At 41.9% G+C, this 24,451-nt stretch overlaps 1 protein-coding gene and 1 long non-coding RNA gene across 2 annotated transcripts in view; one reads left to right on the top strand and one right to left on the bottom strand.

Annotated features, from left to right (window-relative positions):
- Window positions 1–17,557, bottom strand: part of GPSM1 (G protein signaling modulator 1) — a 126,349-nt gene extending 108,792 nt beyond the window's left edge. The window contains exon 1 of the mRNA XM_074210691.1: window positions 17,470–17,557. Within this exon, the coding sequence (XP_074066792.1) occupies window positions 17,470–17,528 (59 nt within the window). The 5' untranslated portion in view covers window positions 17,529–17,557. The remainder of the gene's footprint in view (window positions 1–17,469) is intronic.
- Window positions 1–24,451, top strand: part of LOC141505147 (uncharacterized) — a 115,829-nt gene that overhangs the window by 80,969 nt on the left and 10,409 nt on the right. The gene's annotated exons all lie outside the window — the stretch shown is intronic.

The raw sequence follows: 24,451 nt of genomic DNA, 5'->3' as shown, positions 1-24,451 counted from the left end.
GATTGGTGGCAATGTCAGGAAGGAATGATCTAAAAGAGTTTTAATATGACTAGGGATCATAAAGGAAATCAAAGAAAAAGAAAACTCTGGTTTTGTTTCCTTTTCTTTCTTTCTTTCCTAGAGTCAGCAGCTCCCTTTGCATTGCTCTAAGTCAGCAAAATAGCTCTGATGGAAAACAATTCTTAAAATTGACAAAGGTATCAATGTGCAAACTGACAATATGCAACAAATAATTCCAGGAGGAATGTGTGTGTTCTATTTTAGGATGCTGAGCTTCCTCACATCCTGGTTATGTTATTGTCATTATCTTGAATGCTATTATTCACTATCTGCTTTTAGATAGGGCTTGCTTCCATGCTTTTTTTATAAACTGATGGCCTGAGCCTGGTTCTATTTTCCTTGAAATTCAGTGTCTCAGAAAATTCTCAATATATCCCAAATGTTAGATAGACCAACCTCTTTAGGACTCTAGATTGAAGACAGGTCCTCTCAATCCATGAGTTTATTTTATAGATGAGAAGGTGATATGTAAAAACATAGCACCTGTTCATTTGCCTCACAGTGTCAGAGTTCTGGATAATTATTATTTTGCTAGAATGCTTTAGATGTTCTAGAAATAGCAGTGAAAATAATAATAAACATTTAAATATAATACATATATATTTCACTTTAAGGTTTACAAATTGCTTTATATATATATATATATATATATATATATATATCATCTGATTTGTATAATAACCCTGTGAAAAAGATGTTAAAATTATTTCTTTTTTTTTAAAGCTGTGAAAATTCAGGGAAAGGGAAGAAAGAGAATTAAATCTGCATTTATATAGGACCTACTATGTGCCTGGCCCTGTACTGATCACTTTACAAATATCATCTCATTTGATCTTCACAACTCTGTGAGACAATTGTTATTATCCCCATTTTACATAATTGGAAACTGGAGGCAAACAAAGGTTAATGTCTTGCCCAGGATCACACATCTTATAAATGTCTGAAGTCAAATCTGAATTCAGGGCTTCCTGACTTTAGGCCGGGTGCTCTCTCCCCTTCACTACCTAGCTGCCTAGGCTGAAATTGAACTCATGTCTTCCTAAGTATTTCCAATAATTTAAGACACTTAGCCACCCAGCCTGCCTTAACTTAGTACAGATACCTAATTAAGTCTGTGGGTCAGGTTTGGATACTCTCCCCAGTCATGGGCTCATCATAGGATATCAAGTTTTGGAGTGGAATATGCAGAGAGAACACTACTGGTCCTTAAAAAACCCCATTACTTTTGAAAACATCCCCTCTGAGCTCTAATTGTTTAATTCTCTCTTTGTAGGAGAAAGATTAGACTGCAATGCCATGAGCAAAGCAAATTTATTTAGGAGCAAGTATGAGGGAAGGAATTGATTCCGAAGCCATCCTTCATATACAAAGGAGATATGGAAACCACAGGGTAATCAGAATATATTTTACCAAGGTTGTTATCATGACCACCATTATTTTATTAGTTATTGCTGTAGGTTTACAAAAAATTACAAAAAGTTGAAGAGTGGTAGGAAGTATAGTTGAGGTTCCTCCAGGAAAAAAATGTCAGTGAGTCATTCGTCCAGGCCAGGTTGGCATAAGGAGACAGAAAGAAAAGTCTGCAGACAGGGATCAGATCCAGAACACACTGCATAGGAGTAGTTCTAGGGCCTAGGGAGAGGCTATGTACCAGGGAAATAGGAAGTTCCAGATCCAAAAAAGAGAAGAATGCAGATTCTTCACACTAAAAGACTGAGAGTCTGGCCTACAGGAAGTATGGAAAGCAGGGCTAATTTTGCAGTGACCTGCATAGTATGTGGTTTGTCTTTTTGCCATAGCCAAGTAATTGTTATTTATACTCCAAGTGCAGACTAGTCTCAATCATAGAAGAGTAAGCAGTCTTGAAGAATTACTTCTCTATTTCCAGGCTCTCAAAGAGAATTAGATATGTCTTTTAAAAAATGGATGAAAGTATTTAATGGGAGAACAAAGAAGAAAAGGGAGCTGAAGAGACAAACAGGAATCCTAATCTGGGTCAAAAGATTGTCAAGTGAGAGAATGTGACATAGAGAAGAAAGACAGAGAGAACGAATACCTAATATTTAATGCTAAAGATCAGATGTGAAACTCTCTCTAAAGAGGAAGGGGCTGGACCCTTAGGGAGCAGATGCTTATTTTCTAAGGAATGATGATGTGGATCCACATGTACCAGCTGGCACTAGATCATCCAGTAGGGACCAGAGGAAGGAGACATGAGTAGTGGTGCCTAAGGGGCACCGATACAGCTATTTGTCTGTCTGATAAAAAGGATAGAGGTCTCCTGTATTCCCAGGATATGTAACAAGTATATGACAAACAGCTTTCAAAGACAACTCTCCTCTGGTGGTGATTCATGAAGGCACTAATGATACTGTCAAAAGGAATCTAGAATGCATCGCTAAAGGTTATGAAGTCTTGGACAAGAAATTAAAGACCTTAGGGGTACAGGTGGTGTTTTCATCACTGTTGCTGATCAAAGGCGAGGGCTTCAGTCTGCTAAGAATATGAGTTAGAAATGAAACTCCCATATGCATCAAAATACCTATAGAAAAAAAAACAAAGAACTAGAAACTAAATAGATGCCTATCAATTGGTAACTAACTAAAAATTAATGTAATGGAATATTACTGGGCTATAAGAAACACTTACAGGTTCACAGAAGCACAGAAAAACGTATAAACTGATGCAGAATGAAATAAGCAGAACCAGGAGAATAATAAGCATAAAGACTACAACAATGTAAATGGAAAGAACAACGAACACTGAACTATATAATTATATACCAAACTTACATCTGAAGAAGAAATAAGAAATTATACCTCCCTTTCTTCACTGGAGACCTAGCTGAGGAACTATGGATGTCGGATATTGAAGATACTGTCCGATCCCCTTAGTTAGCTTTGATGAGCTACTGTATCCACCTCCCCCCCCCTTTTTATTATAAGGGAAAGCTTGCCAGATAAGGGAGTGGGGAGGGATATATTCAGAAATGGAGATAATATGAAAAAGAGAGCAATACATTTTTTTTTGCAAGGGTTAAGTAACTTGCTCAAGGTCACAGCTAGGTAATCATTAAGTGTCTGAGGATGGATTTTAACTCAGGTTGTCCTGACTCCAGGGCAGGTGCTCTATCCACTGTACCACTTTAGCTGCCCCAGCAATACATTTTTTAAAAATATGGTATCTGATTTGGCTTTCTGAATCATGGCTTAGAATGAGAATGACCAGCTTCTGGCTAGAGATGAAGTATGCCTAACATGAATTGGTATGAATGCATTTCCCTGGAGAATTGCAAATCCAATGCAAAGATCTTTAAACTGTAAAGCAAGAGAGTAGAAGAGAGCTGCCAAGCTGGATGCCCTAGACAATTTTTACAATGAAGAAAGAATATACGCCCAGAAAGTTGTAGAAGACAAACTGCAGTATAGAGCAATAAAGCTCATGGCCTCAAATATCTCCATACAGATGCATAAATTATGGGTAGGAGGCAAGGAAAACCAGAAATCCAAATGCAAGGAGGCAAATTTGATCCCACCAGCATCACTGAGACTTGCTAGGGTGAAACTCATAACAGGAATATAGCCCTGGTAAGGTACAACTTCTCCAAAAGGAACACAGTAAACTGAGTGTAGGGGGTAGAGGGAGACAGGGAGGAGAGAAAAGGGTCCTGAATATGATAGTGTATGAAGAAGATATATCCAGGAAACTCAGGAACTAGAGAAGGGAAGCATGGTAGAGAGTATTTGGGAAAAATTAATGGGGAGATATAGAACTGTAATTTTGACACCTTAGTATTCTATAGATGATCAAACAGAAAGAAATAGATGAATACAGATTACAAGTGGATCAAATGAGATAATAATTGGAAAATGCTTAGAACACAGTGCCTCACTCAGAGTAAGCACTGTATCAATGCTAGCTATTGCTATTATTATTGAATGGATGGCAATACTTCTGGAGAAGCTCCTCAAAGAGGATTTGAAATCAGTAGCTAATTTAAGTGACTTTTTAGGTTAGGGTTTATTGCCTCAGTTCTTCAGAGAAAGTTTCTTTGCTCTAGGCACTGGTTCTACAATTATTAGAACTATAAGTAAACAGAAGTCCCTAGAGTTGTGGCTTAATTTACCATCCCACATTTTCTTCCCATATGAATAGTTGAAAGAGCACCAATTAGTGCACACTCTATCCGATTATGGTTTCTTCATGCTTCTTAACCCTTCCTGAGAGCTGAGACACCCAGTTCTCAATAAATCACACACCTTCCTACTTTAACCTGGATGAGGGAAGAAGGCACATGGTACAAAAGGTGGGGAATTTTAAATGTCTCCCTTTTCACTCTTGAATCATGATCACTTATAAGCTGGGTACATTTGAGAGCATAGTGACTGGCATCTGGGTTACTTTCACTGAGAAAAGGCATTTTACCCAGGTTACATGTTCAATTATTTCTGAGTTGGAGGGATCCAGTTTGTATTACGCATTCCTCATGAATATATCAGTACTGCCATAGCTATGAGGTCATAGTTTGGGAAAAGACTAGGGAAGTGTCAAGAGTTCACTAAAACAATTCCTGCTGGTTAGAGAAAGTACAAAAGAAGGGAAGATTAGCCATTGGGTTGTTCTTGGAGAGGATTCCTTTCCAGTCTCCTCTCCTTCAAAGTCTTCCCTAGCAGCTCATTCTGTTTTAATTGCCACGCTCCCCCCCCCCCACGTCTGTGAAACTGCACTGAAGTTCAGAAGCTTTTTGTTATTTACCATTGTAGAAAGAGGAGAAGCAGCAAACAAAGGACACATGTATGACCCTGACTCTCACTTATTTCCTATTTCACTTTACCCAAGCAGTTCAGAATTCTATGAGAAATTGGCTCTCAAAGAACTGAGACCCTGACCTTCAAGAAGTGGGCTCCCCCTGTTGGCTTACAGGGTTTAGCAACAGCGAGGATTAACTATATCTGCAGTGTTTCCTAGAGCTTCAGAGGGCTCTGAGAATACTATAAATAACCCATGGTGGATTAGTGGAATATTTAGTCTTGAAAGAAATCACTTCCTTTGGTCTTTGGAACAAGGGGAGGGATGTATAGAGAGAGCTGACAGTCAAATGAGTGAGGCCAGCCTGTCTGTGGCTCCCACAGACCAGAGTCCTGTCTCTATAACTTATTGCTTCTCGCTCCTTATCAATGACTGTCTCTGTCTTTCCTTCCATTCCATATGATTATTCCCCTTTTCTTTCCTGAGAATGAATCACATTTGCAGACAGAGTTTACATTCCATCTCTAGTCCTTTCTAGTAGCATGACCTTGGAGGGACATTGGATTTATCTGGGTTCCTTTTTTTAAATCTGTAAAATGAGGGATTTGAATTAGATAATCTCTGGGGTTCCTTTCATCCATAAATCAAAATTTCAATGATTAAAAAATCAAGGAGATGGGAAGAGATTCTTTTCACAAAGAGCCACAAGAAGGGGTCTAGGAAAGGGAACCATTCACATTTTGACCTTTCTGGGTCTCCTTGGGGATTTTTTTTAAAGGGACAATGAGAGTTTCTGAAGTCTTGGTTTAGCAAAATGGACACTGGGCCTTCTCTTGGCCTCTAAATTGTCATGTTTCCAGCTTTCAAGAGGAGGGAAGCAGGTGTTAATTAGAACTGATTAGTTAAGCTCTAGGAACAAAAGAATCCTTTGTATTCTCTTAGCTTAAAGTTCTTTCTATCTGACTTCAACTCATCATTCTCTCATCATAGGCAGGAAAACCAAGGATTTCTTTTCCTCTTTCACAAATAGGCAAACAAGGAAATACCAAGGCACAATAACATCTCCTTCTGTCTCTCTGTATCTGCCTCTGTCTCTGTTTGTCTCTGTCTCTGTCTCTGTTTGTCTCTGTCTCTGTCTCTGTCTCTCTCTCTCACACACACACACACACACACACACACACACACACAGACCCTTGGCATAGGTTACCTTCTATCTCCATGTAATGAATAATCTTTCCCTGATCCTTATTGTATTACTCAAATACATACATACTCATCTGTTTGCAAGTTATATGTCAGTAGAATGTAAACACTATGAGGGTAAAGGCAGGTTTTTTATTTTATTTTCTTTTGTTTGTTCCCTGATCCTTGGCATAAGAGAGATGCCTTAGATATGCTTGTTGATTTATGTTGAATAACCCAACCAAAGGGTGCTGATAGAGGAATAACAAAAGCAACATTGTAAGCTCTAAATCTGTCATACTCCTATGTCATTCCACTCAATCCCAACTGGGTGATTAGAAAATATGGGAAGAGAACTCAAAGCTTCTCAGAGAGTAAGACAATGAATGCAAGTAGAACATCATTTCTTCTCCTGGTAATTTGGATTCTGCTCTCCCACTTCCAAGTGGGTACAAAAGGCTTGGGTGTGCCCTCCAACTAGAGATACCCTGTGCATTTCCTAGCCTCAAAGCTTAAATTAAGCTAATTGAGAAGGGGATGTTTGGAGATTCCTGAGTGTATGTCACACTGATACCTTCCTACTAATACTCAAACAACCAGTAGAAAATAACCAGGACAGACCTGGTTGAGAAACTGAATTTTCCATTTTGGTGTCCTATAGACATTGCCTGAAAGGACAAAGGGAGAGAGGTTGCTTAGTAACTGGGATGTCCCTGGGGTGTTACTGGTTCCCAGAGGTCTTTTGGGGACAGTTCAAAGCCTTATAAGCCCCAGCCTATAGCAGTCATTTCCGGTAGTGGCTTTAAGATTGAAAAAAGGAACTTGGCCTTGAGGGGAAGGGGTAGAAATAGTAACTTCTTATAAACCTTACCTACTTCATAGATTCATAGAATTTCAGTGTTAGAATAAAGTTTAAAAATGATAGGATTCTCCCAGCAATTACAGGTTAGTTTGGAATTTCCTTTGCAAAGCTGTCTAGGCCCATGTCTAAGAGACCAGGACCTGGACAGAAGAGCTTAAGAGGTCACCATTCCATTCTCCAAAAGATTCCACTGATGAATGTCAATCACTAGAGAAAGTCTAGGAACACCCACAGTTGCCATTAAAGTGCAATAGAGGCCTCAGGCTAAGTGGTCCTAGTCTTGGCTGGGAGAGTGGCGTGGGGCCAGGGATGAATGGCTGAGCAGTAGAGTGGGAAAAAAACTGCTTCTAAAGTCAATGTCCTTGGTTTGAAATGCCAGACATTTTTGGTTATTACCTGTGTGATTCATCATCTGGAAAAGTGAAGGATTAAACTAGTCTCTGAATTCTGGATCTGTATTTTATGATTCCCGGAAGAATTGTGGGCCAGCGATGGAGCAAAGGGATAGTTTCCCTCTATTCTATCCCCTTTAAGGGTGGACTCTACCTTTATATACTTATTCCCCTTGTTATTTTCAAATATCAGCCAATGAGATTACCACTCTAAAGTCTAGCCTATTTATTTACCATTTGCTCAGAGACTATTTCAGCGGAGGATAGACTATGGAGAGAGAGAGAAAGCAATAGTCACCAGAGCTTTATGTCCTTGGCTCAAATTCTCACTCATTTTCCATTGCCTTCAGCTCCTTCCCCAGCTTTTGACCAGGATGATCTTTTTTTTAAAAAGGGATTATTTGTTTTTTGTGATTCTTTGTACTCTAATGCTTATCATATTTAGTATGGCATACAGTAGGTGCTTAATAAATGTTAGTTGACTGACTTTCCTCAGGTAGAACCAAAGACCCCTGAGAAATTGGCCTTCTACATAATTATCTGATGGATGCTCAGCCAATGATTTGAATAGTTTAGCAGCAGTAGGGAATGGATAACAAATGCTCACTTCCCTTTGGTCTCTGGAGCAGATGAAGGGAGCTAGAAGGATTCACAGCTGGGTGAATGTGGCTAACTTCAATGGGTCTCTGGCTCCCTGACCTTGTCTCTCTGATCCTGTGTCAATCTCTCTTCTCCCAAATGCCTGCCTTGCTTTATATTCTTGATTCTCTTTGGCACAGTTTCCCTCCTTTTCTTTAACCAGGGTGGATGGACTGGAGCCCTGGGTAACTATGGTTAAAAAGGGCAGAAACTACTCTGCCATACCAGCCGCAGGAAGTAAGAAGAGCTTACCACTTCCTGCCTTCTTGGTCCTTGGGTCCTGCTACAGTGGCTGTACTTTTAGCCTTTCAAAAGGCCTCCAAGTGAGCAACCTAGAGTGATCTGGAGGTGCTGTTGGGGTGTGATGGAAAGAGTGCTAAGGATTCAGGACCTGGATTCAAATTCCAGCTCTGTATGACTATATGTATGACCAAGAAGTTCCATTCATTTCCCTTCTCTCAACCTGAGTTTTCTAATCTGTAAAGTAAGGGGATTGAACTAAGTGACCTCTAAGGTTCCTTCCAGTTCCATATCTGATTCCAGGAACCAGACCTTCCATAGTTTGCCCATTGACACCTGTCAGTCCAAATGATCACCTCCTTGCTCTCTACCTGACCACCATGGTAAAAGCAACAGCGAAGTCTGCCCCAGCTGCCATCCCTTTCAGGCTAGAATTTGCCTGCTCAGTTCTCCAGTGTTTCAACAAGGGTATGAAGTAAGGAGAGCTAGGAAAGGAGATGTATAACAACGACTTTTACTCAAAAGTGAAGAAAGAAATGATCCCAGCCAAGGAAAACAAGGAGTGGAAAGGTTGTTCTTGGGCTTCTGTCCTCTCTTTCTCTAAAGAGAACCAGTGTCTGGGAAAGAACTGGGAAAATGCACCTCTCTTCATTTAGTACAGAGGAGGGGAACTATGATTGTGGAATATCACGTTCTATCACTCTACTGTCAGATATAGCACTTCTGCCAAGCTGCTACCATCCAGTTGCTGTTATCACACTGTCCCAGCACAACCTCTGAAAGAATGAAATCTCAGGACTATGACTACTGGAGCAAAGATTGATAATCAGACAAAGCATATAGGCTTGACTGGTTGTTTACCAACTCTCTTCTCTGCTCCTCTACCTCTCCCCCAGGACCCTTTCTCTCTCTTTCACCATAACGGTGCAGAACTTAGTGGAGATACCCAAGTGTTTTAGTCCATTTGTTGCTTAAAACTTCTACCAGTGATCTACCAGCTGCAGTTTCTCCAGTAGCAAGAATTTCCAAGTGTGTATGAACCATCAATCACTGGTGATTTGTTTCTTAAATAATACCAGTGATAGGGAATTTCCCCTAGTACCTTGACAGACTCTGATGGTGGTGCATGGAAAATTTACCTTCTTGCCAAACCTAATTTGGTGACTGTACCCTTCAGAAGAAGGCTGGCCTCTTCTTGCATTCTCATGTTTAAATCTGGCCCTCTGAATATCCCTTATTTAACATAACGGCCAGGAAAGGGATACTGGTCAAGGTCTTGTAGATTACCATTTTGCTCTGAAGTTCTGGTTGCCTCCTAGAAGCCTAGACACTCATGAGATGGGAAAGACTGGAATGTCCTCTGTGCAAGACACCCCATGAGCCACTTGCCTTTCTAGCCCTTCAGCTGTTTCCAGCCTAGCAGGAAGCCAGAGGAGTCAAACCTCAGTTGTACTTCTAGTACCCCTGATTATATTGGGAATCCTTCACTCCACCTCTTTTGGGGTGGGGTGTTTACTACTTCCTGCCTTGCCAGCCCAAATCCTGCTTCTGATTATACCCTTAGAGACTAATCTGGGCTCCATTTCTGGCACCTGTATTATACATCCTCTTTGTCCCCCATACTATGCAACAACCTAGAATTTCCCTCTCTTAACATCCTAAAGGTAGCAATCCTAGACCCTCCAGTTTAGCACTCAGTTCCCTGCTTTCCTGATCATCTATCTCAATGATACTACTCCTGTTGCTGAGTTGGAGCCTTACCTCTCAGGTCTTCTTATTGCCACAGGCTAGGGTGTCAAAGACAGAATCAACCTGATATGGACAGTTACCAATCCCCCTACCTGGAGACCAATTGCCTCCACAGGACTTTGGGGGAAAGGAAAAGACAGATAAATTGACTTCTTTCTGCATTTATCTTTTATGTCCTGCTACTATGCCCTCTGGAAGTCAAGGCTCTATCGTTATCACCTACATACTTTCTAGAAACCCGTCAGAAACTCCTTAAATTGACATCTCAGGAGATCAATCCAGCTCTCATCTGGCCACATCACTGGTACCGACCTGTCAAGTTCCAAATGTTCTTCTGGGCTGCTGAAGAAAAGAAACAGTCCCAATAAAAAGCAGGAACTAGCCCTGTACATCAATCTTCCTGTTCATCTTCCTGCCAATTTATTATTTAATAAAAATTATTATTGAATAGCTTCTCCTCCCCAGTTCACTGGAGAAGGATGTGGAAACTAAGAGTTGGAACTGAGGTAGAGAGAGAGCAAGAGAGAGAGAGAGAGAGAGAGAGAGAGAGAGAGAGAGAGAGAGAGAGAGAGAGAGAGAGAGAGAGAGATTGTTCCCTTTCTATCTTCTATTCTTAGACTCTACAGTTCCTTTAAAAGGTGTCCAATTCTACCTTCACCAAACCCTGAAATCTCCACAAGGAAGTATCGTCTAGGTTGCAGTGTCTTCAACCCCCAGCTCCATCTGTATTATTGTCTGATTACCTATCAACAGTCACTACTTAGCCCTGACCATTAAAGATTATTCAAACCTCCACCACCAAAGTCTTTTGCTCTTGCTCACTAAGAGGTATCAAGACCTGCTTTGCTTGTTAGCTCTATCTATCTTCCCATCCCTTAATTGCCAATGACTATCTGCCCTTCATCATTGTGCCACAAAAATACCCTGATATATTGAGTTTCTCTAGACCAACTTTTGAGTGTCCTCACCTCTCTTGCTTTCCCCCCAGTTGCCACCGTGGGGAAGGGAAGGGGAAGAAGTGTCAGTTTTCTTAGTCTCCTTACTAGTTTTTGCATGCTTGTTCCACCCACCCCACCTCCATTAAACTAAATTATTGTCTGGGTTGTTCACTCTTCCATTGAAGACAGTGACTCCCATTTTTCCACTGGCACAATTCAGATTTGGGGCACCTAAGCAAATATTTCAGGGGACAAGTAAGTTGAGAAGAGGGGGATTTGTGTTAGAGGAGGTCCTGCAGTAAATAAGGCTGGTTTAAAACCAAACTTGTTTTTAGAACATATGAGTTACTCCTGTGTCCCAAGGAAGTCTATTAGTGTTTCTATCCTAAAAAACCCTGACCAGAACATATCACTTAATGTAAGCATTGTCTCCAGGGAAAAGAAGAGAGTTCTTTTTTTGAGTTTCAGTCTGCCTCCTCATATTTGGATTGTCCAAGACCAGTGATAGATATCCTGGTCCAAGAACAGCATAGAGCATATCTAGGGTGTCATCTGGGACCTTCATGATGATCTAGCTACACTTAGTCTTATTAATCTGCAAGTTCTTACTTTGAGATGAATTCCTTCTGAGGAAAAGGGCATAGGGGAGGATTCTGGCTCATAATTTTCCAGGACACTAAAGAGGAAGGTTCTGAACTTCTTTTTTTGGGGGGGGGCAGGCAATGGGGTTAAGTGACTTGCCCAAGGTCACACAGCTAGGTAAAGAGTCTGAGGTCAGATTTGAACTCAGGTCCTCCTGACTTCATACATAAATATATGTATTTATACATATGGACATATGTATAAATAAACTCCATGCAGCCATCTCTCAATCCATGAAATGAAGTGGTATATCCACTTACATAATTATCCACTGTATATCCACAAAATGTATATCTGCTGTACCACCTAACTGCCCCTAAGCTTCTTTATAAATGATTGACCTTTCAAGTCTTTTCATCACACTCCTATTTACCTCTTCCACCCCTGAAATCAAGTGTTTTCCCCCTTCTGATCTTGGCCGGATGGGTGATTGGGAGATCCAGATCATAGGCACATGTCAACTTTTCTTTCAGGACAATCTGGGATGGGAAAAATGAGTTCCAGACATTTCTCCAAATCACTCTGAACATTATCTTGTTTCCTTGAAATATTTTTGATCCCCACTTTCCTCTTGAATGAATTGGACATAAGGACCTGTATGAAGACTTATTAGCCATATGTCTCAGGATTGCTCAGCCACACAGCTCAGAAAATGGACTCCCCCAACTGGTTCAGAAAATGGGCTCCCCCAAATGGTTCATTTCCTAATGATCTGGGAATCATGGCTCAACTTCAGCTATAGCTATTCCTCCTCTCAGCAGTTCTCAACAGTCTGGTCAAGTGTGAGGGAAAGGGTCTGAACTATCAAAGAGGGCTCTCCCTGATGAGGAGGGGGCTTGGGAGCAGCTTTGGAATGTTCCAGTCAACAACATTCCATTCATGTGACTCTTCTTATGGCTTCTCCCTCACAATTCTTGACCATTCATTGACCCACCAGAAAAATCATCCCAATGTATTTGCATTCATAGTTTATATTTTCTGTGTAGTATTCATATTAATTATTTTATCAGAAAATTATCATTCCCTGCCTTTACCCAATGGGATCTGACAATATTCATTGTGTGTTATGCTACTTTAGGAATCAGATTCTTCCCTATCAAGATAACAATTCATAATTTCATAATTGGAAAATTGATTTTATATTGCGGACAAAAATTGGCCTTCCAGGTAGGTTTTTGGATGTACCAGTTCTGTTAAGCAAAAGATATCAACATTAGAGATCCTGGGAAGGAAATGTTAGTCATATTTTCAACCAACCAATCAACAAGTATATATTAAAAAACCTACTGTGAGACTGGCACTATATTAAATACTAAAGATACAAAATCAAAACTACAACAATCCTTGCCCTTAAGGATTTCACATTCTATAAAATTCAGGGAATTTACAGTTCAAATAGGGATACTCATGGACAAAGAAACAGCTCTAACACAGAGTACTGCATCATTAACCATGTAGTGATACAAAGACATTTTGTCAAGAGTATAGAATAGAAGAGCAAAGTCTTGTGGAGCTTAAGGATGATCTTAGGAGACCATTAGATAGATATAGATGTTGTTCAGCATTAACTGACTCTTTGTGCCTGCCATTTGGAGTTTTCTTGGCAAAGAAACTGGAGTGTTTTGCCATTTCCTTCTCCAGTTCATTTTACAGAGGAGAAAACTGAGGCAAACAGGGTTTGTAATTTGTCCACAGAGCTAGTGTTTGAGGTTCTATTTGAACTCAGTTCTTCCTGACTCTAGTCTGGCGTTCTATCTATCATACTAGACAGATACATATGTATTTAGATATATTCATACTCTTGTACATATATAAATATGTATGTTATATCCAGAGAAACCTGGAAAACTACATAGATATTTACATAAAAATGTGTGTATACACCTATACGTATAGATATATATCTCCAGGGCTGTCTTAATTTTGTAAGAATACTATTTCTATAATATTTTTTCCTTGTTGTGAAAAATACTACTATGCCCTATGAGGATTTATAAGTAGGACAGATATTATCCTTGTTTTATAGATGAGACAACAGACCTCAGAAAATTAACTGTTTAGTGGCATATAACATAGAGAACCAGTAGTCTCGGGACTAGGATTTGGATCAAGGTCTCCATCTCATTCTTCTGTCAATTGGCTAGGGAAAAACCTTGTTTGTGTGGCATGGCAAGTAGTCTCCTTTAGTTACAACCTGGGTGATATAGCACATTACATATACACATAAGCATATGGACATATGTATAAATACACTCCATACAGTCATCTCTCAATCCATGAAATGAAGTGGTATATAATCCATATCTATATCTATATCCATATATCTATATCTATATATAAAACCTCACTGGGTGCTAGTTTTTTTCCTATTTGCCTTCATAATGCAGCAGGCAGCGACAGAGTCATGTAGATGCACCCCCTGCACATGTCTAAATAATGCAATGTTTTCTGCTTGAAACTTCTCTCCTAACCAGATGAAGTGGAAGAAACAGCTCCCTTAAGTTGATCTCATTCTCATTTTGTTCCCTAAACTGGACTACATTGGTATTCCAGGCTGCACCCATCACTAGATGGGTGTTCTCTAGGACAAAGGTCCAAATTAAACCTTGGCTCCTGCTTTTTGTCTATTTGCTCTAATGAAATTAATTCTGGGTTTCTTTGTCACTGGGAACTGAGTATTTCTTCATCTTGGTAATGGGCTAATCCCTGGAAAAGTCCTGCCCTATAATGTAGGAATGCTGGCAATGATTATTTTCCTCCTTACTATAACCTATGCTACACTAATCATATGGAAAAAATGGTCAAAGGTTTCACTTCCTTTTCTATCTTTTTGTTTTAGATTGTTTTTTCAAGGCCATTGCCTTGGTTAAGTGGCTTGCCCAAGGTCACACAGTTAGATAATCATTAAGTGTCTGAAGTCTGATTTGAACCCACGTACTTCTGACTCCAAGGCTGGTGCTCTATTCACTGCGCCACCTAGCCACCCCTTCCTTTTCTATCTTTGAAGCTTATGTAGCAGAGTGGAGTTATAGCTGTTTGGCTTCTGGTTTGTGGTTGAGTTCCTTTCCACCAATCTAGAGTCATTATTGAATACAGATAGTTTCATCTGCTCTGACAAAAAGTACACTTTCCTAAATGTAAAAGTTCTCTCTGTGATTAGTTCATTGGATGCATTTTTAGTTGATTAGAGCATGACAGTGATGGTTGTAGACTGAATCTTCAAATGGCCCAGTTCCTTGCCCTATATAGGATTGGGATCCTAACCCTGGTCTTGTCAACATGCCTTATTGGTAACTAGATATCCAAACAAAATACCAAGAATGATTCAATGCAGCCTAAATCCATCATTGGGACCCCAATTTTACTAGGTCCAATTGATCATAAGTCAATTATATCCTCCTGAAAAATGTAAAAATGTCACCTTTTCAATAATCTTTCCCAAGTTCTACTCCCCACCCCCAGTCCTTTCCTTTCTTTTGACCACCCTCACAGTTACCCATACTTGAAATAATGAGTCACAGTATTCAGAGATCAGAAAGACCATAGATATCACAAGATCATTTGAGGATTCTTAACCTTTTTTCCATGTCTCAAACCCTGTTGGTAGTCCGGTGAAGACCATAAGCTCCTCAGAATATTGGCTTTAAATGTATAAAACTTAAAAAAATTAACAGGATTACAAAAGAAACTACCATATTGAAATACAGTTATTAAAATATTTTTTAAAATAAGTTCCCAGATTCAGGTTAAGAATCCCTGATTTAACCAAACATTTCATCTTTATAGATGGAAAACTGAAGTCCAGAAAGTGGAAATGTCATACCACCCTGGTAGTAAATTGCAGAACTTGGATTTGAACTCAGATCTCTTCTAGCTCCAGATAAAGTGCTTTCCCTCTCACACTTACTATATTGTCTGAAATAGTTGAAAGGATGATGGACTTAAACTTGGGTTTAACCCTGAGATGTGTTTTTATTACTTTTATGACTGTGGGAAATTAACATTCTAACTCTGGACCTCAGTTTCCCTTATCTATACAAATGAGATTGCAGAGCAAATCAGTAATATCACATATCAAACTCAAATATAAATGGATCCAGTCCACACATTGACTTAGAAAAACACTGGATATATATATATATATATATATATATATATATATATATATATATATATATTGTATTTTTATTTTGTTAAACATATAGAAATTAATTTTAATCTAGTTCACAAGCTCTGAATTTTTACACCTCTTAGCCAGATGACTCTAAAGCCCTTTACAGCTGTAAATCTAAGATCTTAAGTTGTCTTAGATTCTTCTATCATGCTTACATGCAATCAATTGTCAAGTTAAAGTCTATCTTCTCAATTCATGTCCTTTCTATTTCCATTGCTATTCCAGTTTATAGCATATGCCCCTCCCCCATATACAATAGCATCAATCGATAGATTCTCAGATTTGCTGTCACATAATCTTTACCTATTTTAAGGACCTGAACCCCATGTCTTAAGAAGCTAGAAATCTCCCCAAGTCATCATCACAGCTCTTTCCTGGCCTGTCATCTAGCATGTCCACTTCTTTGTGTATGAGTGTTTTTTTAATCTAAAGAAATTGCAGTTTGGGAGATTGTGAGTAATAACAATGGCCTGAGTCTCTGATGGTTTCATTGCAGTCCTTTATGGACACTCCATATGCTTCACATATTGGGGTGGTAGGCCTGCTGTGTGTTAAACATAGATTTTTCAGCCATGATTACTGGGAGGTGGAGCCTGTCAGTTGGCCAGGAGAAACCTTGTTTCTGTGGCATGGCAAGTAATCTCCTCTAATTACAACCTGGGTGATATAGCATATTACATATACACACATGTGCATACGGACATATGTATAAATACACCCCATGCAGTCATCTCTCAGTTCATGAAATGAAGTGCTATATAATCTATAGCTATATCCATATCTGTATCTATCTATGAAACCCCACTGAGTGCAATTTTTTTTTCTATTTGCCTTCATAATGCAGCAGGCAGCGACAGAGTCATGTAGATGCATGCACCCCCTCCACATGTCTGGCCAGATCTTTTCCTTAGAGCCACACAATGGAGCTGGGCAGGGGAGGGAGGATACCTGGAGGATAATTAAAGAGGTGTCTCTCTTCCAAAGTAGGGCTGCTTTGGGCCCCTTAGCTGTTCTGATTATCTGAATCGCAACACCCATCTCTTGTCCATTTAGTTTCCAGGGGCCAAAAAACTAACAGTTTGTTAGGAAACAGACCGGAGAATCCCCTGGGTCTGCTTTGGCAACCCTATCTCCAATCCCAAGGTCCGCATCTCAGGGAGAACTGTAAAAGCCAAGCGTGGACTAGGTTGTGATCTGAGGTTAAGTGACAAAGGTGGGCCGTCAAATCTGCTCTGCCACCGAGCTGATGCGGGTTGGACCCTCAGGGCCGGGTGCCATCCGTGACGACCTCGATTCAACCCACCGCTGCCCTCTCGCACCCTGCTTCTCCCTCCTGCAAGTCGGAAACGCTGCACCCCCGGCCCAGACCGAAGGCAGAGGACCCTGCTTGGCCGGCCCGGAGGAGGCTTCCCCCTCCCCGCCAGCAGAAGCCCGGGGGGCAGTGCCCCGGGGCCGCCCGAAAACAATAGGTCGGGGGGGCTTTTCCTGCCACTAGCGCAGGGGTGGGCGCCTGCGGATCCGCGGCCGCAGCAGAGCTAGGCTGAGCGGGAGCCTGCTGCGTGCCCGCTGGAGACCCCGGGCCAGGCAGGGGCCGGCCGGCTCGGCTTTGTCTCCCGCCCCTCTCACCCCGAGGGGCGCACGTGCGAAAGAGCCGAGGAGGGAGCCTGGGGCCCCCCACACCAGGGAGGGCAGGCTGGGAGGGGCGGGCGGCCAGATCGGGGCGCCGCCGAGTGGCACTTGGGCACGGGCACAGTGGGCCGGCGGGGCCGGGACAGGGGCGTCCCGGGGGGCCACCCGAGCCGCCTTAGCCCGGGGGCGGGGAGCCGGCGCGGGGGTCCTCACCTGGAGTAGAGTCTCCTGGCGGCGGAGATCTGGACCTCATCCCCGGCCAGGCTAGCCATGAGTTGGCGAGGAGCGCCGGCCCCCGGGCGGAGCCGGCCCCGGGCGGAGCGAGCCCCGGGCGGAGCCGGCCCGAGAGGCGGCCCCGGGGAGGCGGCCCCGGGGAGGGGGCTGGGGGCGCTGCGCCCTGGAGCCCCGGCGGAGAGCGGCGGCGGCGGCGGCGGCGGGGCTAGGAAGTGATGTCTAGGCAGAGAAAGTCTGGGGCAGGCCCCTCCCTCGCCCTCCCGCCCCCCGCCCCCCGCCCGTGATGTCACACCCGTGCCCTGGGGAAGGGGGGCCCGGGCGGACTGGTGACCCCCACTGCCTGGGCTCGCCGGGGGGCAGCAGAAGACACCCGCCTGGCCCCTCGCGCATTGTCTCTCGCCTTGGGGGAGCGGGGGGGGGGGCACGGGCCTGAGGAGGGGGATCCCTAGGAATGAAACCACTTCTGGTGAATTAAGAACTTCACCTCTTTGGGTGCTGGAAAAAGGAGCAGAGTGTGAGGCCCTGTCACGCTGGCATGGTGGTCTCTGTACAGGATTGCAATAGCTGACATTTGTAAAGCCAGGCCTCCTCAAAACAACTCGGAGCTAGGGAGAGAGAGACGGCTTGTATCACCCTATCTTTTACAGAAGACCAAACCAAGTCTCCGTTTAAGCGGTTTGCCCTTGATCCCATAGGAAGTTTTGAAGGTAGCACTTGAATCCGAGTCTTTCCATTAAGTCGGAGCACTTACTGATTTCACTAACTTCCAGGGCTGATCTTGTTACTTTCCCTCCATTCGGCTGGAAAGGGAATTTCTAAGACCTTCTGTCAACAGAAAGCCGAGGCTTGGACCTGTCACATTAAGAAGGGAGGATTCACAGTTAACTGGGCAATAAAAATGCATAAGGATAAGCACATGAAGATGGCTTTTTTGGTTCCCTAAGGAAATGCTTGCTAAGGCATCACAGGTCATGTAATGGTTCTATCCACCTTGATGACCAGAAAGGGGCTGGTGGTATACAAAGAGAGGAATGGAGAGTTTAGTTTACATCTAGGCTGTATTACTGGAATCAGCATTTCCACTGAATCATTCAAGTCACCAAGGTTTTAGAGACAGCACATTTTCAAAAATCTCAGCCTGAATTCTTCTGATTCTCAAAATATCCTCTCCTTACTCTGATATGCACATTTGCTCCTTCTCAGGAAAGGGCTTAGGTTGCTTAGGAAGCCTGCTTAGGAAGAATCTAACTGCCCTGAAAAGCATCCACAAATACATGTAATTAGGAAAGAAAAAGGGGGATGGGAGAGATGGAGGTTGGTGGGTAGGAGAGGCTTGCTGGCCTGCATATTCAAACCAAATCAACTTTTGGATAATCTATACTACTGTTACTTCACATTTCTAAGCCTGTGGCTATCTATGGTCATACTAAACCACACCCTCAGCATGATCCTAGATTTGATAGAAACTGGGCTTCAGCTGAGGCAGAGGATGGAAAAAAAACAAATCAAAAAGGACCTCTCAGGACTGAGTGGTTTTGTTTTTCCTACAGAGGAAATTAGGTAGGAGAATGAGAACCAGCTGTGCTTCACTGCCTGTTCCCCCAGCTCCCACTCTCATACCCCCCCTCCCAAAAAACCCACCAGAGACAGAAATGGCCTTGCTTCCAAGGGCCATGGCTGCTGGCTGCCATGTTGCAGCCACTACCATTGTTTCAATGCTGGCTAAGGGAAGAGCAAAGGCAAATGGGATGAGGAGAAAGAAGGCCATTTCTTGTATGTGGTTCCTTGCCCAGCTAACTGCATTCCACAACTCCTCAGCATTAGGGAGCAGACTTGGAAATCATTTTTAGTTTCCCCAACCACAAGGTCTGTGAAGTGTCTTGGGCCACAATACTTCAGACAAGGAAGCAGAAAACCGGCAATGATCCAGTGGGTGTGAGTTTCAATTCTGGCCCCGAAGCAAAATTTGACAAATTCTATTCCCAGCAATTCCTTGAACCCTCTACCTCATAAGAGGGGATGGCTTCTGGAGTCTGACACTGTCAGAACTATCCTGAGTAGAGACAACCACTGAAGTGGAAGAAACCTTTATGCATTTGGCAGGGCTCCTAGCCAGGTCACCAGGCCACAGGGCAGAATGCCTCTGTCCTCCTGCTCCTTTTCCTCCCCAGAGGCAGCACCTTGTCTCTTTACCTTCACAGATCACAGTGCCTATGTATAAATGCCAAATTTCCCTGTTTAGACAGGAACTTCAGGGATTGGTAGCTATATTTGTTTTTTTTTCCTTACCATGTACTGATAAAAGAAGAAAGGGTTATTTATGTAAAATTTTTGTAAGTGAAGTATTTAATCCAAAGTATTCTTCCTGACAACCAAATTTGGCTTTGACTCCTAAAAGAAAAATTAATGTTCAAAGCCAGACAGTCTTATCATAGGAATGAGATTGCTGGCAAACGGCAATTTGCAAAGTTAGTGTGACAAGGCTATCTCTGCCTCCAAAGGAGCAAATCATTGAGAGGTAGAGGTATAATACAGTGAGATGACTGGCCTTTTATACCAGGATACAAAACACTAATAGCACTTATACTTCCTCAACACCAAAAAAGCAACAGACTTAGTAAATAATTATCAAGAACATTTAGGAAGGCATACAATAATGCAACTTTATCAGGTAAGATCTTCCTATAGTGAAGCTGCTTCCATGAATTCTGAGGTCTTTCTTTCTCCCTCTAACCCTCCCTTCTACTGAATTTGTCTTTAACAAGTTGCTGTGAGTGTGTTTTGTGAAGCTTGCCCAAGGTATGAGCTCTGTCGAGAGGGTATCAATCAACAAATATTTATTAAATGCCTATGTGGGGGGTGGCTAGGTGGCGCAGTGGATAGAGCACCAGCCTTGGAGTCAGGAGTACCTGGGTTCAAATCCGACCTCAGACACTTAATAATTACCTAGCTGTGTGGCCTTGGGCAAGCCACTTAACCCTGTTTGCCTTGCAAAATCTAAAAAAAAAAATGCCTATATGACAGGCTCTATACTAGGGATATGAAGACAGAAATGGAAAACAGTCTCTGAACTTTATATTTTAATATATTATATGGTACATATTATTTCATATATTTATATATATATTATACTATGCTCTATGATATACAGCATATGTAACATATCCATGTGTGAGCACAGGCAAAATAAACTCAAGGTATTTTGTCACGGGATGCAGTTGCATCTGAGAAATCAGTAAGGCCTTATTTTGGAGGTGATATGTGAGCTGAACTATTTTTTTTTAAAGAAAGATTTTATTTTGAGTTTTACAATTTTTCCCCTAATCTTGCTTCCCTCCCTCCACGCCCCCACAGAAGGCAGTCTGTTACTCTACATGAATTAAACTTTGAAAGACCTAAGTATTCTAAGAGGTAGAAGTGAGACAGGAGTGCTTTCCTGACAAGAAGACGAGAATGGAGTGTTTTGTGTAAATAACAGCTAGAAGAATAAAGGGTAATAATATCTAATAAGACTAAAAATTTGGGTTGGAAATTTGTAAAAGGGTTTTAAATGTTGATCAGACCAATAAGCATGTAATCCTAGAGGTGCTAGGGAACTCGTAGATTTATTTAGCAGAGCAGTGACACAGTCAGATCTGTAGTTTTGGAAAATAACTTGCAGTCCTATGGATGGTGAATTCAAGAGGAAAGGCTCTTTAAGAGACTTTCAATAGTTGGAGAGAGGTGATTTGGGACTGATTTAGGATAATGGCCATGAAAGTAAAGAAACAGGGATGAATACAAGAGATTTTTTGGAGATAGAATAAACAAGTCGAGGCAACTGACTGGACTTGTGAGAGTGAGGAAGAGTTAAGGATGACTTAGAGCTGTTCATTGGATGGTGATGATGTCTATTATATATATATATATATATATATATATATATACATATATATATATATATAATATATATAATGGGTATGTGGGGGAAATCCTCTCATGGAAGAAGTTGGGGAGCCTACTTCCACAAAGTATGATGACTAAAGGTTACAGACTTAAAAGAGATGATTGGGACAGCTAGGTGGCACAATGGATAGAACACTGGCCCTGGAGTCAGGAGGACCTGAGTTCAAATCAGCCTCAGACACTTAATAATTACCTGTGTTACCCTAGGCAAGTCACTTAACCTCCATTGCCATGCAAAAACAAACAAAAAAGGTGATTGGGTATGGGGACAGGAGAGAATAGGATCAAGGTAAATGAAGATGCCTTGGGGTGGAAAAGGTCTACCACTTCATCAGAGACTAGAATAAAGAAAGAGAGAATTGAGGATGAGTAGAGAGGTAGAGGATGGGAAAAGAGGAAACTTATCAATGGCATTTTTTTCTGAGTCATGTAAGGTAAGCTCCTCTGCTAAGCAGGCAGTGGGAGGGGGTGGTGTGGGAGATTTGAGAAGAAAACTGTCAACAAGTTTCAGAAAAGAGAAGGCTTGGAACAGATGCCCTAGGGAATGTAAAGGAAAATCAATTAAAAAGGAATGAAAGAATTGCTTTGCTGCATCAAGGACCCAGTTGAGATTTATATGATTAGAATGACCAGCTCAGTTAGTCAAAGCTTAGTGATAAGACCAGATGGTAAGTTTGCTCTTTCTACTGGCTGATTTGATTTGCACAGAGGGAAAACTTTGCTACCTAACCACAGACTGCATTCATGACCTCGGCAATTACAAAAAATCTGCCCTTGGAAGGACCCCAGGATAGAATATAGATACCTCAGTGCAGTCCATTTCCACAGTTAGAAAAACAACTTGCTGTCTCCCAGTGTTTGGTCAGGTGCATCATCTTATAAATGTTGAATGAATGGATGAATGGAGGGAGAAGATCGGCATGGTATCAATTCCCATGTTTAATAACAGCCAAGGGAGAAACCTGACTTATTTTCCTGAAGGATATGCTGTTGAGTGGATCATATGGTTTCTTGGCTCAGCACAAGAGAAATGAGAGACTGAGAAAACTCCAGCATTAGACTCACCTTCACAAGGCTGCCAAGCAATGCTGGCCTGCAGTTAAGTTTGTTGTCCTTTAATTGGCATAGACTGCTAATGTCTAATTTATTGGTGACTTCTGTTGGAGGTCTGGTCTGGCCAGGGAAAGCTCCAGGGTTTCAAACCTTCAAGCCCTGGATGTCTAGAGCATCCAATGGGTAAGCAGTCAGATAGCCAGTCTCTCATGTCAGTACACTACAATTTGGGCTCCTCCAGATCCCTTATTGGAGCTGATACTGTAGAAAGCATGGGCTATTTCAAGCAGAAAATCCTGTAGGCTTTAACAGACAGACCTGTTCTCCTTCAGAGGTTCCTGGGAGCATAGCTAGGAGTTCTCTGAAGCAGTTAAAAGGAAGGGATGAGGGTCAAGGGTGCAAGGTTGGCTACATAATAGTATTGCTTGGCAATGGAAAAAAGGTGAGTTCTTTTCAGCACCAAAGATTTCTTGGGACTTTGTATCTGATGCTTAAATCCCAGTAAATGCTCAGGATGCCACTGAATACCTTTAAGTTATTTTATATACAGATTATGTCTCAGCTCATAAGAAATATGATAAGTTTCAAAGGTCAAGAGATTATGATTTTTTTCCCCTTCAGTTTAGTATTTCTTAAAGTCTTAAAGTCTTCCGTGTCTTATGATGGTGAAGAAGAGGAGCCTCTATTCCTTCAGAGAATTTATTGTCCAGGTATAGAGATAAGATATATACACATGAAGTAACCTGAGACTCACAAAGAACCCATTAAAGTCCTCTGTTGTTGATTTACCTTTCCTTAGAGTAGTTCTTAACTTGGGGTCTGTGAATCCTATAGATAGACTTCCAAAGGAGGAGATCTTTGAACTCAGATTAAGGGGGTAAAGGGCAGCTAGGTGGTACAGTGGAATAAAGCACTGACCTTGGGGTCATGAGGACTGGAGTTCAAATCCAGCCTCAGACACTTACCAGCTGTGTGGGCAAGTCACTTAACCCTGATTGCCTCACATGGAGGGCCATCTCCAGCCTTCCTGATTCACATCTGGCCACTGGACCCAGATGGCTCTGGAGGAGTGAGGCTGGTGACTTAGCACAGCTCCTTCCCTCACTCAAATCCAATTCATGTGCTTGTCATGGCATTACCTCTTGATATCATGGTCTTCTTCAAGAATGAGGGACAAATATCATCAAGTGTCCTAGGTTGGATTTGAACTCAGGTCCTCCTGATTGATTCTATCCACTGTGGTACTTAGCTTCTCCTGAAATCTGTTAGGAAGTGCTAAATTTCAGCCCATTCTTATGTTTTGTACTCTGCCTCTTTTCTTTTGGGAAATAGGTAGGGCATGGACATGTAACTATAGACACACACCACCTCTGATCTGTGGTGGAAAAGGTCGGCCATTTCCAGTGTCCAGACACTTAGTGAAAGGTTTCCAAGGGAGTTCTTATCGCTAATGTGACTCCACACCTGATCCAAACTAACAGAATGTATAGCTAGCTTGGGCAACCGTAGTCTCTATTAAACTAGAACTGCAAGAGAAAAGAAACCCCCCCCCCCCCCAACAGAAGGCCACAAGCCTGCTGCCATCAGCCCTGAAATGGCCAAACAGCTCAATATTCACAACTGTTTCTCCCTGAGACATCCAGCCTAACCCAAACCCTTAGGAAGGTAAATTTTTCAGGATAAGACATGTAATGCATTCCCATAAGAAATGATATTGATGTCCATTTTCCATCTGGTTAAAAAAACAAACAAACAAAAAACTTCAGCCTGTTCATTTATATTCAGTTCTTTGTGACTCTATGGACCATAGAGTCTTTAGGGTTTTCTTGGCAAAGATTGTAGAGTGGTTTGCCATTTCTTTCTTTGGTGGATTAAGGCAAACAGAGATTAAATGAATTGCCCAGGTTCACACAGTTAATAAGTATGTCAGGCTATATTTGAATTTGGGTCTTCTTGACTCCAG

This window comes from Macrotis lagotis, chromosome 1, assembly GCF_037893015.1.
Source record: "Macrotis lagotis isolate mMagLag1 chromosome 1, bilby.v1.9.chrom.fasta, whole genome shotgun sequence".
NCBI classification, from domain to species: Eukaryota; Metazoa; Chordata; class Mammalia; order Peramelemorphia; family Peramelidae; genus Macrotis; species Macrotis lagotis.
Note: the sequence above shows the minus strand (reverse complement) of the source record. Positions and strands in the feature narration are given on the sequence as shown.